At 44.0% G+C, this 23463-nt stretch overlaps 1 protein-coding gene and 1 long non-coding RNA gene across 5 annotated transcripts in view; one reads left to right on the top strand and one right to left on the bottom strand.

The window, feature by feature from the left end:
- The window catches only part of LOC106572992 (NF-kappa-B essential modulator-like), a 47634-nt gene extending 27944 nt beyond the window's left edge, over positions 1–19690 (bottom strand). Inside the window, exons 1-7 of one of the 4 annotated variants that reach the window (XM_045696575.1) lie at positions 19414–19690; positions 10349–10482; positions 9903–10231; positions 3478–3663; positions 2664–2722; positions 2219–2266; positions 1946–2048 (exon numbers count right to left, since the gene is read on the bottom strand). In XM_045696575.1, the coding sequence (XP_045552531.1) occupies positions 1946–2048; positions 2219–2266; positions 2664–2722; positions 3478–3663; positions 9903–10231; positions 10349–10478 (855 nt within the window). In that variant the 5' untranslated portion in view covers positions 10479–10482; positions 19414–19690. The remainder of the gene's footprint in view (positions 1–1945; positions 2049–2218; positions 2267–2663; positions 2723–3477; positions 3664–9902; positions 10232–10348; positions 10483–19413) is intronic. The other 3 variants (XM_045696576.1, XM_045696577.1, XM_045696578.1) reach the window with 3 other exon arrangements.
- LOC106572993 (uncharacterized) lies at positions 18740–22154 on the top strand. The gene is made up of 2 exons (XR_001321236.2): positions 18740–19239; positions 21592–22154. It is a non-coding gene; the product is annotated as an uncharacterized lncRNA (long non-coding RNA).
- The last annotated feature ends 1309 nt before the right edge of the window (positions 22155–23463 follow it).

Here is a 23463-nt window from a genome sequence, read left to right as displayed (position 1 = left end):
TTCAATCTTAGTCTTGTATTGATGCTTTTCCTGTTTGGTGGTTTGTCGGAGGGCATAGCAGTATTTCTTATAAGCTTCCGGGTTAGAGTCCCGCCCCTTGAAAGCGGCAACTTTAGCTCAGTGCGGCTGTTGCCTGTAATCCATGGCTTCTGGTTGGGGTATGTACGTACGGTCACTGTGGGGACGACGTCCTCAATGCACTTATTGATGAAGCCAGTGACTGATGTGGTGTACTCCTCAATGCCATCAGTCCTGTAGCTTAGCATCTGCATCATCTGACCACTTCCGTACTGAGCGAGTCACTGGTACTTCCTGCTTTCGTTTTTGCTTGTTAGCAGGAATCAGGAGGATAGAATTTTGGTCAGATTTTCCAAATGGAGGGCGGCGGAGAGCTTTGTACACGTCTCTGTCTGTGGAGTAAATGTCTAGAGTTGTTTTCTCTCTGGTTGCACATGTAACATGCTGGTAGAAATGAGGTAAAACGGATTTTAAGTTTCCCTGCATTAAAGTCCCCGGCCACTAGGAGCGCCGCCTCTGGATGAGCGTTTTCCTGTTTGCTTACGGCCGTATACAGCTGGTTGAGTGGGGTCTTAGAGCCAGCATCGGTTTGTGGTGGTAAATAAGACAGCGATGAAGGCTTTTGACGAAGCCGTGAGGCCGATACGTAAAGTTTATTAAATATCAGTGATACTATCAAGAGCAGTGTGCGGTTTCCTTTTCCATTCGTCTTGTTCAACTGTTACCGTGCACCTGCAAAAAAGGATTGCTTGGATGTGCGAGTGCCTTTTTGAATTTTGAAATAAGACAGCTATGAAAAATATAGATGAAAACTCTCTTGGTAAATAGTGTGGTCTACGGCTTATCATGAGATACTCTACCTCAGGTGAGTAAAACCTTGAGACTTCCTTACTATTTGATTTCATGCACCAGCTGTTATTGACAGACACAGACCACCACCCCTCGTCTTACCAGAGACAGATGTACGTTATCCATGTCGTCGTTCAGCCACGACTCAGTGAAACATAATATATTACAGTTGTTAATGTCCCGTTGGTAGGAGAATCTCGAACGGAGCTCATCCAGTTTATTCTCCAATGATTGCACGTCGGCCAATAGAACGGATGGTAGATGCACTGTCACCCACTCGCTCTACGAATTCTCACAAGGCACCCGGACACCTGCGTTCCCCCTCTTCTTGACGGGGATTTGGGCCTTGTCGGGTGTCTGAAGTAAATCTTTTTGCGTCCGACTCGTTAAAAGAAAAATTATGAAACATTATGTACAAAATAAATTTTAAAAAATAAGTTACAAACAATGCGACAAAAACAAACAGAATAGATGGTTAGGAGCAGCAGCCATCCCCCCCCACTGGGCGCCATTCTCCTCCGGCGCCATTTGTGGCGAGTGCGGTCTGTGATGTGTAGTGAGTGTGTGTGGATAGGGCGGTGTGTGTGTAGTGAGTGCAGTGTGTGTGAGTGTAGTGTGTGTGTGTACCTGGGTACAGTGTGTAGTGTGTGTGTGTGTGTGTTGAGTGTTTGTGGATAGGGTGGTGTGTGTGTGTAGTGAGTGCAGTGTGTGTGTGTGTGTGTGTGTGTGTGTGTGTGTACCTGGGCACAGTGTGTGTGTGTGTGTGTGTGTGTGTGTGTGTGTGTGTGTACCTGGGTACAGGTGTGTGTGTGTGTGTGTGTGTGTGTGTGTGTGTGTGTGTGTGTGTGTCCCTGTGTGTGTGTCCCTGTGTGTGTGTGTGTCCCTGTGTGTGTGTGTGTGTGGTGTCCCTGTGTGTGTGTGTGTGTGTGTGTGTGTGTGTGTGTGTGTGTGTGTGTGTGTGTCTGTGTGTGTGTGTGTGTACCTGGGTACAGTGTGTGTGTGTGTGTGTGTGTGTGTGTGTGTGTACCTGGGTACAGTGTGTGTGTGTGTGTGTGTGTGTGTGTGTGTGTGTGTGTACCTGGTTACAGTCCTTGTCCTTCTGTTTCAGCAGCACTTCAGTTCTGTCTCTCTGAGCTGAAGTCTTCTGGAGGCAATCTAACTTCTCCTGCAGCTCTCTGTACCTACACACACACACACACACACAGACACACACACACACACACACACACACACACACACACACACACACACACACACACACACACACACAGACACACACACACACCGGGACACACACACACAGGTATTTAGTATTACAGGGCATAACAGAGAGACACTAGACAGTTCTTACCTGCACTGTGTGGCTTGTAGCTGCTCTGTGAGTTTGGCCAGGTGGGAGCTGAGGAAACAGGAGGTAGAAACATCAGCACACACGCACACACACACCGACAACACACACACACACACCGACAACACACACACACACACCGACAACACACACACACACACCGACAACACACACACACACACACACACACACACAAACACCAGCAACACACACACACACTGACAACACACACACACACACACCGACAACACACACACACACACACCGACAACACACACACACACACAGACAACACACACACACACACAGACAACACACACACACACACACCGAAAACACACACACACGCACACGCACACACACACGCACACACACGCACGCACACGCACACGCACGCACACACACACGCACACACGTTGCAGGAAGTGATGAGGAAATGATGTCATACCTGTCAGACGGGGGCGGGGCATCGGAATGCTGAACCGTTTCCTCGGTAACACCAGAGCTCTAAGGAACACAAGCATGCCTTTACCTTCCATTTCAATATTTTTATACATATTTTAGTCCGTCATTTCATTTAGTGGTATCCGGCGATGTTACGACAGCATCTGTGGGGCAACTCCCCAGACGGCCCAGGAGAGGAGAAGGTCTGGACTCCCCAGACGGCACACTGGGCCGAACCACACTGGGCCGAACCACACTGGGCCGAACCACACTGGGCCGAACCACACTGGGCCGAACCACACTGGGCCGAACCACACTGGGCCAAACCACACTGGGCCAAACCACACTGGGCCGAACCACACTGGGCCGAACCACACTGGGCCGAACCACACTGGGCCGAACCACACTGGGCCGAACCACACTGGGCCGAACCACACTGGGCCGAACCACACTGGGCCGAACCACACTGGGCCGAACCACACTGGGCCAAACCACACTGGGCCGAACCACACACTAACTAAATACTAAATATTTATTTTCCACCATAATTTGCAAATAAATTCATTAAAAATCCTACAATGTGATTTTCTGGATTTTTTTCTTCTCATTTTGTCTGTCACAGTTGACGTGTACCTATGATGAACATTACAGGCCTCTCATCTTTTTAAGTGGGAGAACTTGCACAATTGGTGGCTGACTAAATACTTTTTTGCCCCACTGTACCTTCTGTTGTTGATTTTTTACACAGAATGACCCTAACAATACACACACACACACACACACACACACACACACACACACACACACACACACACTACCTGCGCCTGAACCAGCTTGGATCCGAGCTGCTCAACCGAGCGACGAAGGCAGTCTCTCTCCCGCTCTCCCTCCTCCCTCTCTTTCTCCAGCTCCTCATTCCTCCTCATCAGATCTCTCATCCCTTCTTCCAACGTCTCTTTGTGGCTCTTCAGCAGCTGGAGAAACCCAGTCCCTCCTCCTGAGGGCTAGAAAGACGGAGGGAGGGAGGGAGGGAGAGAGAGAGAGGGAGGGAGGGAGGGAGGGAGGGAGGGAGGGAGGGAGGGAGGGAGGGAGGGAGGGAGGGAGGGACGGACGGAGGGAGAGAGAGAGGGAGGGAGGGAGGGAGGGAGAGAGGGAGGGAGGGACGGAGAGAGGGACGGAGAGAGAGACGGAGAGAGAGAGGGAGGGAGGGAGGGAGGGAGGGAGGGAGGGAGGGAGAGAGAGAGAGAGAGAGAGAGAGAGAGAGGGAGGGAGGGAGAGGGAGGGAAAGAGGGAGGGAGGGAGAGGGAGGGAGGGAGGGAAAGAGGGAGAGGGAGGGAAAGAGGGAGGGAGAGGGAGGGGAAGAGAGAGATAGAGACAGTATATTCAATAGAAGCTTTGCGGACCAATACAGAACACTAACTACAGTGTAGTTTAACTGGAGTACACTACCTACACAACACACACTACCCACACAACACACACTACCTACCCTACACTACAGTGTGTAGTGTAGTTAATACTGTAGTGTAGTTAATACTGTAGTTAGTGTACTGTAGTGTAGTTAATACTGTAGTGTAGTTAATACTGTAGTGTAGTTAATACTGTAGTTAGTGTACTGTAGTGTAGTTAATACTGTAGTGTAGTTAATACTGTAGTTAGTGTACTGTAGTGTAGTTAATACTGTAGTGTAGTTAATACTGTAGTGTAGTTAATACTGTAGTTAGTGTACTGTAGTGTAGTTAATACTGTAGTGTAGTTAATACTGTAGTGTAGTTAATACTGTAGTTAGTGTACTGTAGTGTTGTTTGTAGTTTAACTGCAGTACACTAACTACACTAAATGTACAACTCCGGGATGCTGGTCATCTAGGTAGAGCTGCAAAGAAAAAGCCATATCTCAGACTGGCCAATAAAAATAAAATATTAAAATGGGCAAAAGAACACAGACACTGGACAGAGGAACTCTGTCTAGAAGGGCAGCATCCCGGAGTCGCCTCTTCACTGTTGACGTTGAGACTGGACAGAGGAACTCTGCCTAGAAGGGCAGCATCCCGGAGTCGCCTCTTCACTGTTGACGTTGAGACTGGACAGAGGAACTCTGCCTAGAAGGGCAGCATCCCGGAGTCGCCTCTTCACTGTTGACGTTGAGACTGGACAGAGGAACTCTGCCTAGAAGGGCAGCATCCCGGAGTCGCCTCTTCACTGTTGACGTTGAGACTGGTGTTTTGCGGAACTATTTAATGAAGCTGCCAGTTGAGGACTTGTGAGGCGTCTGTTTTTCAAACTAGACACTCTAATGTACTTGTCCTCTTGCTCAGTTGTGCACCGGGGCCTCCTACTCTTTCTATTCTGGTTAGAGCCAGTTTGTGCTGTTCTTTGAAGGGAGTAGTACACGAGATCTTCAATTTCTTGGCAATTTCTCGCATGGAATAGCCTTCATTTCTCAGAACAAGAATAGACTGAGGAGTTTCAGAAGAAAGGTCTTTGTTTCAGGCCATTTTCAGCCTGTAATCGAACCCACAAATGCTGATGCTCCAGATACTCAACTAGTCTAAAGAAGGCCAGTTTTATTGGTTCTTTAATCAGAACAACAGTTGTCAGCTGTGCTAACAGAATTGAAAAAGGGTTTTCTAATGATCAATTAGCCTTTTAAAATGATAAACTTGGATTAGCTAACACAACGTGCCATTGGAACACAGGAGTGATGGTTGCTGATAATGGGCTTCTGTACGTCTATGTAGATATTCCATTAAAGAATCAGCCTTTTCCAGCTACAATAGTCATTTACAACATTAACAATGTCTACACTGTATTTCTGATCAATTTGATGTTATTTTAATGGACAAAACAATGTGCTTTTCTTTCAAAAACAAGGACATTTCTAAGTGACCCAAAACTTTTGAACGGTAGCGTTTATCCCAATTATGTGACGGTCCGACTGCATCCCTATCAACACTTTAACTTTTGGTGTCAGAGAGAATGACACAAGAACGTAAGCAAGACGACTAGCTTGCTTAAACCTCCTCCATGTATATCTCACTAGGGCAGGATATTAAACCTCCTCCATGTATATCTCACTAGGTCAGGATATTAAACCTCCTCCATGTATATCTCACTAGGTCAGGAATTAAACCTCCTCCATGTATATCTCACTAGGTCAGGATATTAAACCTCCTCCATGTATATCTCACTAGGTCAGGGTATTAAACCTCCTCCATGTATATCTCACTAGGTCAGGATATTAAACCTCCTCCATGTATATCTCACTAGGTCAGGATATTAAACCTCCTCCATGTATATCTCACTAGGTCAGGATATTAAACCTCCTCCATGTATATCTCACTAGGTCAGGATATTAAACCTCCTCCATGTATATCTCACTAGGTCAGGATATTAAACCTCCTCCATGTATATCTCACTAGGTCAGGGTATTAAACCTCCATGTATATCTCACTAGGTCACGATATTAAACCTCCTCCATGTATATCTCACTAGGTCAGGATATTAAACCTCCTCCATGTATATCTCACTAGGTCAGGGATATTAAACCTCCTCCATGTATATCTCACTAGGTCAGGATATTAAACCTCCTCCATGTATATCTCACTAGGTCAGGATATTAAACCTCCTCCATGTATATCTCACTAGGTCAGGATATTAAACCTCCTCCATGTATATCTCACTAGGTCAGGATATTAAACCTCCTCCATGTATATCTCACTAGGTCAGGGTATTAAACCTCCTCCATGTATATCTCACTAGGTCAGGATATTAAACCTCCTCCATGTATATCTCACTAGGTCAGGGTATTAAACCTCCTCCATGTATATCTCACTAGGTCAGGGTATTAAACCTCCTCCATGTATATCTCACTAGGTCAGGGTATTAAACCTCCTCCATGTATATCTCACTAGGTCAGGATATTAAACCTCCTCCATGTATATCTCACTAGGTCAGGATATTAAACCTCCTCCATGTATATCTCACTAGGTCAGGGTATTAAACCTCCTCCATGTATATCTCACTAGGTCAGGATATTAAACCTCCTCCATGTATATCTCACTAGGTCAGGGTATTAATCCTCCTCCATGTATATCTCACTAGGTCAGGATATTAAACCTCCTCCATGTATATCTCACTAGGTCAGGGTATTAAACCTCCTCCATGTATATCTCACTAGGTCAGGGTATTACACCTCCTCCATGTATATCTCACTAGGTCAGGATATTAAACCTCCTCCATGTATATCTCACTAGGTCAGGGTATTAAACCTCCTCCATGTATATCTCACTAGGTCAGGGTATTAAACCTCCTCCATGTATATCTCACTAGGTCAGGATATTAAACCTCCTCCATGTATATCTCACTAGGTCAGGGTATTAAACCTCCTCCATGTATATCTCACTAGGTCAGGGTATTAAACCTCCTCCATGTATATCTCACTAGGTCAGGATATTAAACCTCCTCCATGTATATCTCACTAGGTCAGGGTATTAAACCTCCTCCATGTATATCTCACTAGGTCAGGATATTAAACCTCCTCCATGTATATCTCACTAGGTCAGGATATTAAACCTCCTCCATGTATACCTCACTAGTTCAGGGTATTTAAGCCTCCATATATCCACTAATTCCAATATATCCATGATTTCCTTCAGTGCCTGAGGGTGATAGTTTGTAGTGTGATTTCCTTTCCGGTCCATAGAGGTATTTAAGACCGTATTGAAATCTCCCACCATAATAAGTGTCTAGTGTTGCTTGTTGCTGTTGCTCTACTCTCTCTCTCCTCCATCCCTCTCTCTGTTACCTGACTACTAATGGCCTCTACTCTCTCTCTCCTCCATCCCTCTCTCTGTCACCTGACTACTAATGGCCTCTACTCTCTTCTCCATCCCTCTCTCTGTTACCTGACTACTAATGGCCTCTACTCTCTCTCTCTCCTCCATCCCTCTCTCTGTTACCTGACTACTAATGGCCTCTACTCTCTCCTCCATCCCTCTCTCTGTTACCTGACTACTAATGGCCTCTACTCTCTCTCTCCTCCATCCCTCTCTCTGTTACCTGACTACTAATGGCCTCTACTCTCTCTCTCTCCTCCATCCCTCTCTCTGTTACCTGACTACTAATGGCCTCTTCTCTCTCTCTCCTCCATCCCTCTCTCTGTTACCTGACTACTAATGGCCTCTACTCTCTCTCCTCCATCCCTCTCTCTGTTACCTGACTACTAATGGCCTCTACTCTCTCTCTCCTCCATCCCTCTCTCTGTCACCTGACTACTAATGGCCTCTACTCTCTCTCTCTCTCTCTCCATCCCTCTCTCTGTTACCTGACTACTAATGGCCTCTACTCTCTCTCTCTCTCCTCTATCCCTCTCTCTGTTACCTGACTACTAATGGCCTCTACTCTCTCCTCCATCCCTCTCTCTGTCACCTGACTACTAATGGCCTCTACTCTCTCTCTCCTCCATCCCTCTCTCTGTTACCTGACTACTAATGGCCTCTACTCTCTCTCTCCTCCATCCCTCTCTCTGTCACCTGACTACTAATGGCCTCTACTCTCTCTCTCCTCCATCCCTCTCTCTGTTACCTGACTACTAATGGCCTCTACTCTCTCCTCCATCCCTCTCTCTGTCACCTGACTACTAATGGCCTCTACTCTCTCCTCCATCCCTCTCTCTGTTACCTGACTACTAATGGCCTCTACTCTCTCCTCCATCCCTCTCTCTGTCACCTGACTACTAATGGCCTCTACTCTCTCTCTCCTCCATCCCTCTCTCTGTTACCTGACTACTAATGGCCTCTACTCTCTCTCTCTCTCCTCCATCCCTCTCTCTGTTACCTGACTACTAATGGCCTCTACTCTCTCTCTCCTCCATCCCTCTCTCTGTTACCTGACTACTAATGGCCTCTACTCTCTCTCTCCTCCATCCCTCTCTCTGTTACCTGACTACTAATGGCCTCTACTCTCTCCTCCATCCCTCTCTCTGTCACCTGACTACTAATGGCCTCTACTCTCTCCTCCATCCCTCTCTCTGTCACCTGACTACTAATGGCCTCTACTCTCTCTCTCCTCCATCCCTCGCTCTGTCACCTGTCAACCAGGAAATACAGCATAATGTGTGGATGGACAATTCTCTCCTTCCTCTTTTATCCATCCATCTCTACCCACCAGGGTTGGGCTCAATTCAACAACGTTCAACTCACCAGTTTAAATTCAAATTTAAACGGCCACATCCCACAGGATAGAGAGAGTTTGAGTGACAGGAAGTAGAATTTAATTCAGTGTAATTCACAGAAATTCCACTCAGCCACAGAACGTTTTGATTGAATCTGACAGGTCACACTTCCAGATACTAAAGAAAAACACTTTTCTCCAGAAACAACGTTTATATATGGCCAGGTCGCAATTGTAAATGAGAACTTGTTCTCAACTTGCCTACCTGGTTAAATAAAGGTGAAATAAAAATAAAAATAAAATATACTCTTAACCTTAGAATAGACCATCTTAACCTTAGAATAGACCATCTTAACCTTAGAATAGACCATCTTAACCTTAGAATAGACCATCTTAACCTTAGAATAGACCATTATACACTGAGTGTACATAACATTAGGAACACCTTTTTGCCCTCAGAACAGCCTCAATTCATCGAGACTCTACAAGATGTTCGAAAGCGTTCCACTTTCCACGTTCCATTTTGACTCCCAATGCTTCCTACAGTTGTGTCAAGTTGTCTGGATGTCCTTTGGGTGGTGGAACATTCTAGATACACACAGGAAACTGTTGAGTGTGGAAAAAAACAATAATGGATCATAGCTTTCACCTGCTTTCACCTGGTCAGTCTGTCATGGAAAGAGCAGCTGTTCCTTTTCCCACCAGAATGCTGATGCATTCTGGAAAATGTTGTATTTTCCCCATATTGAACAAAATGTAAGTGATTAATGAAATATAATAACTTAGAATATTCACATTTGTTTTCCTTGATCATTCGTTTAAAAGAGTTTGTCCTGAAAATGAATTTGTTTCAACAATACTTTATATGCATGTGTATAACGACATGTCTGATGTTTTATAGATGTATATTTGTATAGACTATGCCTACTATAGAAGAGGAGACATCATTTGAATTTCACTGATTTCAATTCTATTTCCTTCCAATTCAAATAGCAATTTCTGTATCCTGTTTACTACTTAAATTCAACATCAAGAATGTATTTGGTATTTCTGAATCTAACCATTCCTACCTCCGTACTGACCAGTGAGGATGCTACGGTTCCGTTGGTCTCGGACCTCTTCTCATGCTCCCCTCCACTCCCAGGACCCCCATTGGATTCGGGGCAGGAGTCCTGGCTGAAACTGGGACCGTTGACCAGCAGGCCTTGGTTCGCTCCAGGGTTGGAGGGGCTGGCCAGGCTGGTAAGGCTGTGGTTCTCCCTGGCCAGTCTCTCCACTAGCGCCCGGGCCTCCTGGAAACGACAGCTGAGGAATTCCCTCTCTTCTCTAGATCTCCGCTTCCATTCCTCCATCTCCTCACAGCGCTCACGCAGGGCCTGGTTGCTGGTCCGCAACGCCTCTACACACACACACACACACACACACACACACACACACACACACACACACATACACAATCTGTGCCTCATTGTGGATCAAAGAAAGTATTCCCCAGTGGCGTGTGAGTGAGTCCTACCTCGGAGCTGCTGGTTGTCGCCCAGTAGTCTGGTCACCACCTCATTGGCTGCCAGCTCAGCAGGAACCCGGAGAGCCCCGCCTCCCTCGTCCCCAGCCATGTCCCAGGTGTCTGTCTGGGGCTGTACCATGCTGCTGAAACGTGTTAAAATGGTGCGTCATACATGTAGACAGACACACATCATCAGCTACTAGTAGTAGGTTTACATTAGTAAACTACTAAAAACTTGTACAGCAGGTCTGATTGGCTCCATAGCCCTGGTGATGATGCTACTAGGATGTAAACCACAGCCTCACGTGATAAGAACATTAATGACTCAAAATATACAGGGTCAGTAGCTATATACAGGGTCAGTAGCTATATACAGGGTCAGTAGCTATATACAGGGTCAGTAGCTATATACAGGGTCAGTAGCTATATACAGGGACAGTAGCTATATACAGGGACAGTAGCTATATACAGGGACAGTAGCTATATACAGGGACAGTAGCTATATACAGGGTCAGTAGCTATATACAGGGTCAGTAGCTATATACAGGGTCAGTATCTATATACAGGGTCAGTAGCTATATACAGGGTCAGTAGCTATATACAGGGTCAGTAGCTATATACAGGGACAGTTCCAGGGTCAGTAGTTATATACAGGGACAGTTCCAGGGTCAGTAGCTATATACAGGGTCAGTATCTATATACAGGGTCAGTAGCTATATACAGGGACAGTTCCAGGGTCAGTAGCTATATACAGGGACAGTTCCAGGGTCAGTAGCTATATACAGGGTCAGTAGCTATATACAGGGTCAGTTCCAGGGTCAGTAGCTATATACAGGGACAGTAGCTATATACAGGATCAGTAGCTATATACAGGGTCAGTAGCTATATACAGGGTCAGTAGCTATATACAGGGTCAGTAGCTATATACAGGACAGTAGCTATATACAGGGTCAGTAGCTATATACAGGGTCAGTAGCTATATACAGGGTCAGTAGCTATATACAGGCACTGTATATGGGTAAGGTGACTATATACAGGGTCAGTTCCAGTACCATATTAAAACCTGTTAAGGTATAGTGGACAGTATTTTCACAGCAGGATGAAAAACGTACTCAAATTAAACGGCCTACTACTCTGGCCCAGAAACTAGAATATGCATATTATTAGTAGATTTGGATAGAAAACACTCTGAAGTTTCTAAAACTGTTTGAACGATGTCTGTGAGTATAACAGAACTCATATGGCAGGCAAAAACCTGAGAAAAATCCAACCAGGAAGTGGGAAATCTGAGAATTGTGGTTCTTCTTTTGAATCCCTATCGAAACTACAGTGTCTGTGGGGTCACGTTGCACTTCCTAAGGCTTCCATTGGCTGTCAACAGCCTTCAGAAAGTTTTTTCATCCTTCTCCTGTTACTGGGCAGAAAATAGGAGCTCAGTCAATGAGTGGACTGCCTGAGGACAAAGGGCTTGGTGATGTGCAAGCCAGCGAGAGCGCCGTTCCTTCTTTTTCTCCTGGAATGAATACACTATCGTCCGGTTGGAATATTATCGCATTTTTTATGTTAAAAAGACCCTAAGGATTGATTGTAAACAACGTTTGACATGTTTCTACGACTGGTAATGGAACTATTTGACTTTTCGTCTCTGGTACTGCGCTCGCGCGCGCGTTATGCCTTTGGATAGTGATCTGAACGCACGAACAAAACGGAGGTATTTGGACATAAATATGGAGTATTTCGAACAAAACAAACATTTCTTGTGGAAAGAGGAGTCCTCGGAGTGCATTCTGACGAAGATCAGCAAAGGTAAGAGAATATTTATAATACTAATTCTGAGTTTAGTTGACCACTTGGCGGGTGTCTGTATAGCTTGCTTTGATGGCGAGCTATGTACTCAGAATATTTAAAAATGTGCTTTCTCCGTAAAGTTATTTTAAATTCTGACACAGCGGTTGCGTCAAGGAGTAGTGTATCTATAATTCTTTAAATAATTGTCATGTATTTTGTCAATGTTTATGATGAGTATTTTTGTAAATTGATGTGCACATTCACCGGGAGGTTTGGTGGGAATACATTTTCTGAACATCACGCACCAATGTAAAATGCTGTTTTTGGATATAAATATGAACTTGATTGAACAAAACATGCATGTATTGTGTAACATGATGTCCTAGGAGTGTCATCTGATGAAGATCGTCCAAGGTTAGTGCTTCATTTAGCTGTATTTTGGGTTTTTGTGACACATCTCCTTGCTTGGAAAATGGCTGTGTGGTTATTTTTGTCTATGTACTCTCCTAACATAATCTAATGTTTTACTTTTGCTGTAAAGCCTTTTTGAAATCGGACAATGTGGTTACATTAAGGAGAAGTGTATCTTTAAAATGGTGTAAAATAGTCGAATGTTTGAGAAATTTTAATTATTAGATTGATGTTTTGTATTTCGCGCCCTGCTAGCAGAACTCCTGTCCTCAACAGGTTTTAACAGGGATACTGGAGTGATGGAGGTAGATACAGTACCAAGTCAAAAGCTTGGACACCTACTCATTCAAGGATTTTACATTGTAGAATAACAGTGAAGACATCAAAACTAATAAATAATTATGGAATCATGTAGTCAGCAAAAAAAAAGAAAAAGTGTTAAATCAAAATATATTTTATATTCTTCAAAGTAGCCACCCTTTGCCTTGATGACAGCTTTGCACACCCTTGGAAATCTTTCAACCAGCTTCACCTGGAATGCTTTTTCAACAGTCTTGAAGGAGTTCCCACATATGCTGAGCACTTGGGGGCTGCTTTTCCTTCACTCTGTGGTCCAACTCATCCCAAACCATCTCAATTGGGTTGAGGTCCGGTGATTGTGGAGGCCAGGTCATCTGATGCAGCACTCCATCACTCTCCTTCTTGGTCAAATAGCCCTTACACAGCCTGGAGGTGTGTTGGGTCATTGTCCTGCTGAAAAACAAATGATAGTCTCAGATGGGATGGTGTATCACTGCAGAATGCTGTGGTAGCCATGCTGGTTAAGTGTGCCTTGAATTCTAAATAAATCAAAGAGAGTGACCAGCAAAGCACCCCCACACCACCTCCTCCTCCATGCTTCATGGTGGGAACCACATATGCGGAGATCATCCGTTCACCTATTCTGCGTCTCACAAAGGACAGATTTCCACCGGTCTAATGTCCATTGCTCGTGTTTCTTGGCCCAAGCAAGTCTCTTCTTATTATTGGTGTCCTTTAGTAGTGGTTTCTTTGCAGCAATTCAACCATGAAGCCCTGATTCACACAGTCTCCTCTGAACAGTTGATGTTGAGATGTGTCTGTTACTTGAACTCTGAAGCATTTATTTGGGCTGCAATTTCTGAGGCTGGTAACTCTAATGAACTTATCCTCTGCAGCAGAGGTAACTCTGGGTCTTCCTTTCCTGTGGCGGTCCTCATGAGAGCCAGTTTTATCATAGCGCTTGATGGTTTTCTCGACTGCACTTGAAGAAACTTTCATAGTTCTTGAAATGTTCCATATTGTCTGACCTTCATGTCTTAAAGTAATGACGGACTGTTATTTCTCTTTGCTTATTTGAGCTGTTTTTGCCATAATATGGACTTGGTCTTTTACCAAATAGGGCTCTTCTGTAAACCACCCCTACCTTGTCACAACACAACTGAATGGCTCAAACGCATTAAGGAAAGAAATTCCACAAATTAACAAGGTACACCTGTTAATTGAAATGCATTCCAGGTGATGCTGGTTGAGAGAATGCAAAGCTGTCATCAAGGCAATGGGGTAGCTACTTTGAAAAATCTCAAATCTCAAATATATTTGTTTAACATTTTTAGTTACTACATGATTCCATGTGTGTTATTTCATAGTTTTGATGTCTTCATTGTTATTCTACAATGTAGAAAATAGTACAAATAAAGAAAAACCCTGGAATGAGTAGGTGTGTCCAAACTTTTGACTGGTACATACACACACTCCAGTACCATATTAACAATGTGCAGGGATACTGGAGTGATGGAGGTAGATATGTATAGGGGGAAGGGGACAGGGATACTGGAGTGATGGAGGTAGATATGTATAGGGGGAAGGGGACAGGGATACTGGAGTGATGGAGGTAGATATGTATAGGGGGAAGGGGACAGGGATACTGGAGTGATGGAGGTAGATATGTATAGGGGGAAGGAGACAGGGATACTGGAGTGATGGAGGTAGATACAGCGCCTTCGGAAAATATTCCGACCCCTTAACTTTTTCCACATTTTGTTACATCCTTATTCTACAATTGATAAAACAAATAAATAATCCTCAGCAATACCCCACAATGACAAAGTGAAAACAGGTTTACAATGACGGCCTACCAAAAGGCTTTCTGCAGGGACAGGGGCTGTAATTAAAAATGTCAAATAAAAATAAAATATAGGACAAAACACACATCACGACAAGAGAGGCACCACAACACCACATACAGAGAGACCTAAGACAACACAGCACGGCAGCAGCACAACTTTTAAAAACCTGTTATCGCTTTGTCATTATGGGGTATTGGGATGTCATCATGAGGTATTGTGATGTCATCATGGGGTATTGTGATGTCATCATGGGGTATTGTGATGTCATCATGGGGTATTTTGTGTAGAGGAAATAAATACATTGTTTTCCTCATTAATTATAGAATAAGGCTGTAACGTAACAAAATGTGGAAAAAGTCAAGATGTCTGAAAACTTTTCTAATGCACTGTATGATGATTGTATGTGAGTGGGTGTGTAGAGTATAAATGATGAGTGAGTTTTGGTGGGTGTGATGGAGTGACAGTGTGTAGGAAGAGTTACAGTTGACTTTAATCTATGTGAAAATCTATGTCAAGACCTGAAAATGGCTGTCTAGCAATGATCAACCACCAATTTGACAGAGGTTGAAGAATTCTGAAAACCATAATGTTGCACAATCCAGGTGTGGAGGGCCCTTCACACCTGTAATCGCTGCCAAAGGTGCTTCTACACAGTATTGATTCAGGGATGAGAATACTTATGTAAATTTAATATTTCTATATTTCATTTTCAATAAAATTTGCACAAATTTCTAAAAACATGTTTTTATTTTGTCATTATGCAGTATTGTGTGTATTTAATAACTGTTTTATATTCAGGATGTATAACCAAAAAAAATGTGGACTACGTCAAGGCTATGAATACTTTCTGAAGGTTTGAGTTTATTTTATTTTTACAGGGACAGTGCACATTAATCAACATTTCAGTAAAAGTGCCGGGTTTTAGCCAGCCGGCTAATTTTCAACCGCAGTCCCTGTCCTTTATAACTTATAGCATAAAATAATTCAGTAAATGTTGAACCGTTCAAGCTATAGACACCAAATCACTCAACGACAATAACTCTAAAAGTTCAAGCGAGAGACACCTGTTCAGATCTTAGTGCCGCTTTTGATACCATCGATCACCACATTCTTTTGGAGAGATTGGAAACCCAAATTGGTCTACATGGACAAGTTCTGGCCTGGTTTAGATCTTATCTGTCGGAAAGATATCAGTTTGTCTCTGTGAATGGTTTGTCCTCTGACAAATCAATTGTAAATTTCGGTGTTCCTCAAGGTTCCGTTTTAGGACCACTATTGTTTTCACTATATATTTTACCTCTTGGGGATGTCATTCGAAAACATAATGTTAAATTTCACTGCTATGCAGACGACACACAGCTGTACATTTCAATGAAACATGGTGAAGCCCCAAAATTGCCCTCGCTAGAAGCCTGTGTTTCAGACATAAAGAAGTGGATGGCTGCAAACTTTCTACTTTTAAACTCGGACAAAACAGAGATGCTTGTTCTAGGTCCCAAGAAACAAAGAGATCTTCTGTTGAATCTGACAATTAATCTGGATGGTTGTACAGTCGTCTCAAATAAAACTGTGAAGGACCTCGGCGTTACTCTGGACCCTGATCTCTCTTTTGAAGAACATATCAAGACTGTTTCAAGGACAGCTTTTTTCCATCTACGTAACATTGCAAAAATCAGAAATTTTCTGTCCAAAAATGACGCAGAAAAATTAATCCATGCTTTTGTTACTTCTAGGCTGGACTACTGCAATGCTCTACTTTCCGGCTACCCGGATAAAGCACTAAATAAACTTCAGTTAGTGCTAAATACGGCTGCTAGAATCCTGACTAGAACCAAAAAATTTGATCATATTACTCCAGTGTTAGCCTCCCTACACTGGCTTCCTGTTAAGGCAAGGGCTGATTTCAAGGTTTTACTGCTAACCTACAAAGCATTACATGGGCTTGCTCCTACCTATCTTTCCGATTTGGTCCTGCCGTACATACCTACACGTACGCTACGGTCACAAGACGCAGGCCTCCTAATTGTCCCTAGAATTTCTAAGCAAACGGCTGGAGGTAGGGCTTTCTCCTATAGAGCTCCATTTTTATGGAATGGTCTGCCTACCAATGTGAGAGACGCAGACTCAGTCTCAACCTTTAAGTCTTTACTGAAGACTTATCTCTTCAGTAGGTCCTATGATTAAGTATAGTCTGGCCCAGGAGTGTGAAGGTGAACGGAAAGGCTGGAGCAACGAACCGCCCTTGCTGTCTCTGCCTTGCCGGTTCCCCTCTTTCCACTGGGATTCTCTGCCTCTAACCCTTTTACAGGGGCTGAGTCACTGGCCTACCGGTGTTCTTCCATGCCGTCCATGGGAGGGGTGCGTCACTTGAGTGGGTTGAGTCACTGACGTGGTCTTCCTGTCTGGGTTGGCGCCCCCCCTTGGGTTGTGCCATGGCGGAGATCGTTGTGGGCTATACTCGGCCTTGTCTTAGGACGGTAAGTTGGTGGTTGGAGACATCCCTCTAGTGGTGTGGGGCCTGTGCTTTGGCAAAGTGGGTGGGGTTATATCCTGCCTGTTTGGCCCTGTCCGGGGTATCATCGGATGGGGCCACAGTGTCTTCTGATCCCTCCTGTCTCAGCCTCCAGTATTTATGCTGCAGTAGTTTATGTGTCGGGGGCTAGGGTCAGTCTGTTACATCTGGAGTATTTCTCTTGTCTTATCCGGTGTCCTGTGTGTATTTAAATATGCTCTCTCTAATTCTCTCTTTCTCTCTTTCTGTCTTTCTCTCGGAGGACCTGAGCCCTAGGACCATGCCTCAGGACTACCTGGTATGATGACTCCTTGCTGTCCCCAGTCCACCTGGCCGTGCTGCTGCTCCAGTTTCAACTGTTCTGCCTGCGGCTATGGAACCCTGACCTGTTCACCGGACGTGCTTGTTGCACCCTCGACAACTACTATGATTATTATTATTTGACCATGCTGGTCATTTATGAACATTTTAACATTTTAACATTTTGACCATGTTCTGTTATAATATCCACCCTGCACAGCCAGAAGAGGACTGGCCACCCCTCATAGCCTGGTTCCTCTCTAGGTTTCTTCCTAGGTTTTTGGCCTTTCTAGGGAGTTTTTCCTAGGGAGTTTTTCCTAGCCACCGTGCTTCTTTCACATGCTTTGCTTGCTGTTTGGGGTTTTAGGCTGGGTTTCTGTACAGCACTTTGAGAATATCAGCTGATGTACGAAGGGCTATATAAAAATAAATTTGATTTGATTTGATTTGATTCAGCCCTCTTCTCTTTTTTCTCTTTCCGTGTTAGTTTGATGCACAATTGATTTCAACGTGATAATCGATATGAGTGATTGACAAAAAACAGTTTTGCCTCTCTTTTGGTGACCCCCCCCATATCAAAATGCAACACACACAAAAAAAGAATGTAGCCCACTGTCTTCTGCAGGTTGTCCTCTAAACAGTGATAAAAACAATATTCAGTTTCCATGTGGGTTTTTTTTTTTTTTTTTTTTAGTTGTGGTAGTTATAACAGCTCATACAACCTGATTTCCCCCTAATCCATATCAGTGATTTATTAACAAAACAACAGGGTTTCTGATGCATGTGGTGCTGTAGTAGGATTACTATCGTTGCACATGTACGCGTAGATAGTACTGTAACGACCCTGGGTTTATAAGCACAGTCGATAGCGCGCTTATAAACCCAGGGTCGTTACAGTACATTTGATGTTTTCAATATATCACAAACTGTTTCTGCATATTGTTTATTGACCTGGACACGTAAAACTGTGTTTTGACATTGGCCTATTTATCAAAAACGTCTTGTCAACAGGAAGCAGCGACAACATTTTCAAGTTAAGTTTTAGGAATTTAAAATTGAACTTTCCAACATTAATTTCCAATGTTATTTTACTGAATCAGTTAAAAAAATAAAAAAAAAGCTGAATGAGTCCAAAACCATTATTTTGATTTTATAACAGAAATGACCAAAAACAGGAATAGCCCTGCCTACTTTATCTATAGGCAGTCGGTCTGTTCGGTGCTAGCTAGGATACTTCACTGCTAACTAGGCTACTTTCACTTCTAACTCCATCCTGGTTGGTTTTGATACGTACCTAGCTAGCCTACTGTGTTTTTACCTAGCTAGCCTACTGTGTTTTTACCTAGCTAGCCTACTGTGTTTTTACCTAGCTAACCTACTGCTAGCCTACTGTGTTTTTACCTAGCTAACCTACTGTGTTTTTACCTAGCTAACCTACTACTAACCTACTGTGTTCTTACCTAGCTAACCTACTGTGTTTAAACCTAGCTAGCTAGCAGGCTAACAGCTAGTAACATTAGCTAGCATTGCCAACTTGCAGGTCATATGAACCCAGTACCTGGGCTTGAGGAGACGTTACCCACCGTATCTAACTACTTCCAACAAAAAACGGGCTACAAATATTTAGTTGCTCTGCGAAACTCCACATTTTGGGTGAATAACGAACGTATTTTTTATTTATTTTTGTTTACCTAACGTTTGAAGGATGTTGGGCGTCGGGAGAAGCCTCGGACTATAGCTAGGTAAGGTTAGTTAGAATAACATGATGTGGCTAACAATATGGCTAATTCTAGCTACGCTAGCCATGATAATCACGGTCAGCTAGTTAGCACAACAGTGGCAGCTGGCAACCAACGACATGACTTTAGTTAAATACATATATATAACTAGTTGTTTAGCTATAAAATAAACCTTACCTTGTATCTGTATACGTAGCTAGTTGGCGTTAATCAGGCTGACGTTAGTTAGCTAACTTAGCTCTGGTGTGACTGTGGCAAACTAAGCGTATTTCCGGCAACTGATACCACTTCTAGGTTGTATTTCTATTAAAATCGTATCAAATAATTTCCAGCGATAGTATTGACATTCTTCTGATGTAGCTAGCTGTCAAAGCGACAGCGCTAAGCTAACTGGCACCAGGAAACCCCCTTTCTATTTCCGCACTGTGGGAGATTTCTTCTTCTTCGGTGTGTTTTAACGGTGGTTTGCATTACCGCCCCACTACTAGACTGGAGTACAACTGCCTTATACTTTGCTTGAAAAATAAATTAACAAATATCCTACCATCTAACACTACACTCACAATTTTGTTCTATCAACAACAACAAAAATATATAAAATTAAAATAACACTACCCTACTTTTTAAATCTATCTAGTCCTACCTCATGCCAACAGCCTGAAAGGATGGGACATCACCACTTAACACACCCTGTAACTCTTCTGAAGTCTAGTCTGACACACACACACACACAAAGAGTTCTCTGCAGCTGCCACCACAACCTCCATTTTCGACAACGTGCATTCCATCCCTGCAGTACAGCTGATAACCATTGCTATAAATCCAATCTTACTGAAACATAAAGTTGAAGACGGAAGTTTACATACACCTTAGCCAAATAAATTTAAACTCAGTTTCTCACAATTCCTGACATTTAATCCTAGTAAAAACTCCCTGTTTTAGGTCAGTTAGGATCACCACTTTATTTTAAGAATGTGAAATGTCAGAATAATAGTAGAGAGAATGATTTATTTCAGCTTTTATTTATTTCATCACATTCCCAGTGGGTCAGAAGTTTACATACACTCAATTAGTATTTGGTAACATTGCCTTTAAATTGTTTAACTTGGGTTAAACGTTACAGGTAGCCTTCCACAAGCTTCCCACAATAAGTTGGGTGAATTTTGGCCCATTCCTCCTGACAGCGCTGGTGTAACAGTCAGGTTTGTAGGCCTACTTCCTCATACACTTTTTCAGTTCTGCCAACAAATGTTCTATAGGATTGAGGTCAGGGATTTGTGATGGCCACTCCAATACCTTGACTTTGTTGTCCTTAAGCCATTTTGCCATAACTTTGGATGTATGCTTGGGGTCATTGTCCATTTGGAAGACCCATTTGTGACCAAGCTTTAACTTCCTGACTGATGTCTTGAGATGTTGCTTCAATATATCCACATCATTTTCCTGCCTCATGATGCCATCTATTTTGTGAAGTGTACCAGTTCCTCCTGCAGCAAAGCACCCCACAACATGATGCTGCCACCCCCGCGCTTCACGGTTGGGATGGTGTTCTTCGGCTTGCAAGCCTCCCCCTTTTTCCTCCAAACATAACGATGGTCATTATGGCCAAACAGTTCAATTTTCGTTTCATCAGACCAGAGGACATTTCTCCAAAAAGTGCGATTTTTGTCCTCATGTGCAGTGGCAAACTGTAGTCCGGCTTTTTTATGATGGTTTTGGAGCAGTGGCTTCTTCCTTGCTGAGCGGCCTTTCAGGTTATATTGATATAGGACTCGTTTTACTGTGGATATAGATAGTTTTGTACCTGTTTCCTCCACCATCTTCACATGGTCCTTTGCTGTTGTTCTGGGATTGATTTGCACTTTCGCACCAAAGTACGTTCATCTCTAGGAGACAGAACGCGTCTCCTTCCTGAGCGGTATGACGGCTGCGTGGTCCCATTTTCCCATGATGTCAAGCAAAGATGCACTGAGTTTGAAGGTAGGCCTTGAAATACATCCACAGGTACACCACCAATTGACTCAAATGATGTCAATTAGCCAATCAGAAGCTTCTAAAGCCATGACATCATTTTCTGGAATTTTCCAAGCTGTTTAAAGGCACAGTCAACTTAGTGTATGTAAACTTCTGACCCACTGGAATTGTGAATTATAAGTGAAATAATCTGTCTGTAAACAATTGTTGGAAAAATTACTTGTGTCGTGCACAAAGTAGATGTCCTAACCGACTTGCCAAAACTATAGTTTGTTAACAAGAAATTTGTGGAGTGGTTGAAAAACAAGTTTTAATGATTCCAACCTAAGTGTATGTAAACTTCCGACTTCAACTGTATGTGATTGTATGTGTGTATTTCAGGCTTCCTGGATTCTAAGCAGCTGATTGGTCAGCCCCATCGATGATTGGAGCTCTGAACCCTCCCTCTCGTCAGGGGAAACAGCTGATGATCAACTCCTTCTCCAGCTGAATAAAAGCCAAGAGAGAGAGAGAGAGATGGTGTCTTTGATGTCCTGTGTTGGTTGTTGCTCAGTGACAGTTTTGTTGAAAGTATTTTGTGGCTGCTACGTATGAGTTATGTGTGTGCCAAAAGGACTGTTTTTTAAATTATTGAAATTGTTTACTTTACGTTAGTAATTATTCCGTTTTTGTTCCCAGAGGTAAAGGCTCCTTGGGAGTGCTTAGGCAGGAGGCCCGCGGGGATACATAACCTGTAGTATTTACTGTCTATACACACTAGGTAAGACCTGGGCGGACCATCCCCTGTATTTTGGTTAGCGCGCCAGGAGGTGCTAAAAGGTTAGGTAAGTAGTGGTTAGGTAGGAGAGGGAACTTTTTAACTCTTACTTTCTTTGCTTTGGTTCCGTCCAGCCCCCTTTCCCCACATTACCGTGTTGAGGAAATAAATTCTCTGTAAACGGTAATATTCTCTGCCTCTGTCATCCTTACCTCCACCTACAGTCCCATACCTCTATACCTCCACCTCCAGTCCCATACCTCTATACCTCCACCTACAGTCCCATACCTCTATACCTCCACCTCCAGTCCCATACCTCTATACCTCCACCTACAGTCCCATACCTCTATACCTCCACCTCCAGTCCCATACCTCTATACCTCCACCTACAGTCCCATACCTCTATACCTCCACCTACAGTCCCATACCTCTATACCTCCAGTCCCATACCTCTTTACCTCCACCTCCAGTCCCATACCTCTATACCTCCACCTACAGTCCCATACCTCTATACCTCCACCTCCAGTCCCATACCTCTTTACCTCCACCTCCAGTCCCATACCTCTATACCTCCACCTACAGTCCCATACCTCTATACCTCCACCTACAGTCCCATACCTCTACACCTCCAGTCCCATACCTCTTTACCTCCACCTCCAGTCCCATACCTCTATACCTCCACCTACAGTCCCATACCTCTACACCTCCAGTCCTATACCTCTTTACCTCCACCTCCAGTCCCATACCTCTATACCTCCACCTACAGTCCCATACCTCTACACCTCCAGTCCTATACCTCTATACCTCCACCTCCAGTCCCATACCTCTATACCTCCACCCCCAGTCCCATACCTCTATACCTCCACCTACAGTCCCATACCTCTACACCTCCAGTCCTATACCTCTTTACCTCCACCTCCAGTCCCATACCTCTATACCTCCACCTACAGTCCCATACCTCTACACCTCCAGTCCCATACCTCTATACCTCCACCTCCAGTCCCATACCTCTATACCTCCACCTCCAGTCCCATACCTCTATACCTCCACCTCCAGTCCCATACCTCTATACCTCCACCTACAGTCCCATACCTCTACACCTCCAGTCCTATACCTCTTTACCTCCACCTCCAGTCCCATACCTCTATACCTCCACCTACAGTCCCATACCTCTACACCTCCAGTCCCATACCTCTATACCTCCAGTCCCATACCTCTATACCTCCACCTCCAGTCCCATACCTCTTTACCTCCAGTCCCATACCTCTTTACCTCCACGGGGAGTTGAGGTGTAGCAGGGTGTTGTGTTCCCTCCAAGAGGCGTACGTAACATTAAAACTCAGAAGAACAGACAATGACTCCACTCTCGCCAACCTGTCTGCGTCGCACCAAACGACGAGCGTCAAACACGGATAATCTTCCCCTTAAGTTGGTCGACTTTTACATTTACAGCTACCCCAGCAATCACTCCTTTCAATGGAGCCCTTTTCTTGAGA

This window comes from Salmo salar, chromosome ssa15 (genome assembly GCF_905237065.1).
Source record: "Salmo salar chromosome ssa15, Ssal_v3.1, whole genome shotgun sequence".
Classification (NCBI taxonomy): domain Eukaryota; kingdom Metazoa; phylum Chordata; class Actinopteri; order Salmoniformes; family Salmonidae; genus Salmo; species Salmo salar.
This window is presented reverse-complemented; position numbering and strand designations above follow the sequence as displayed.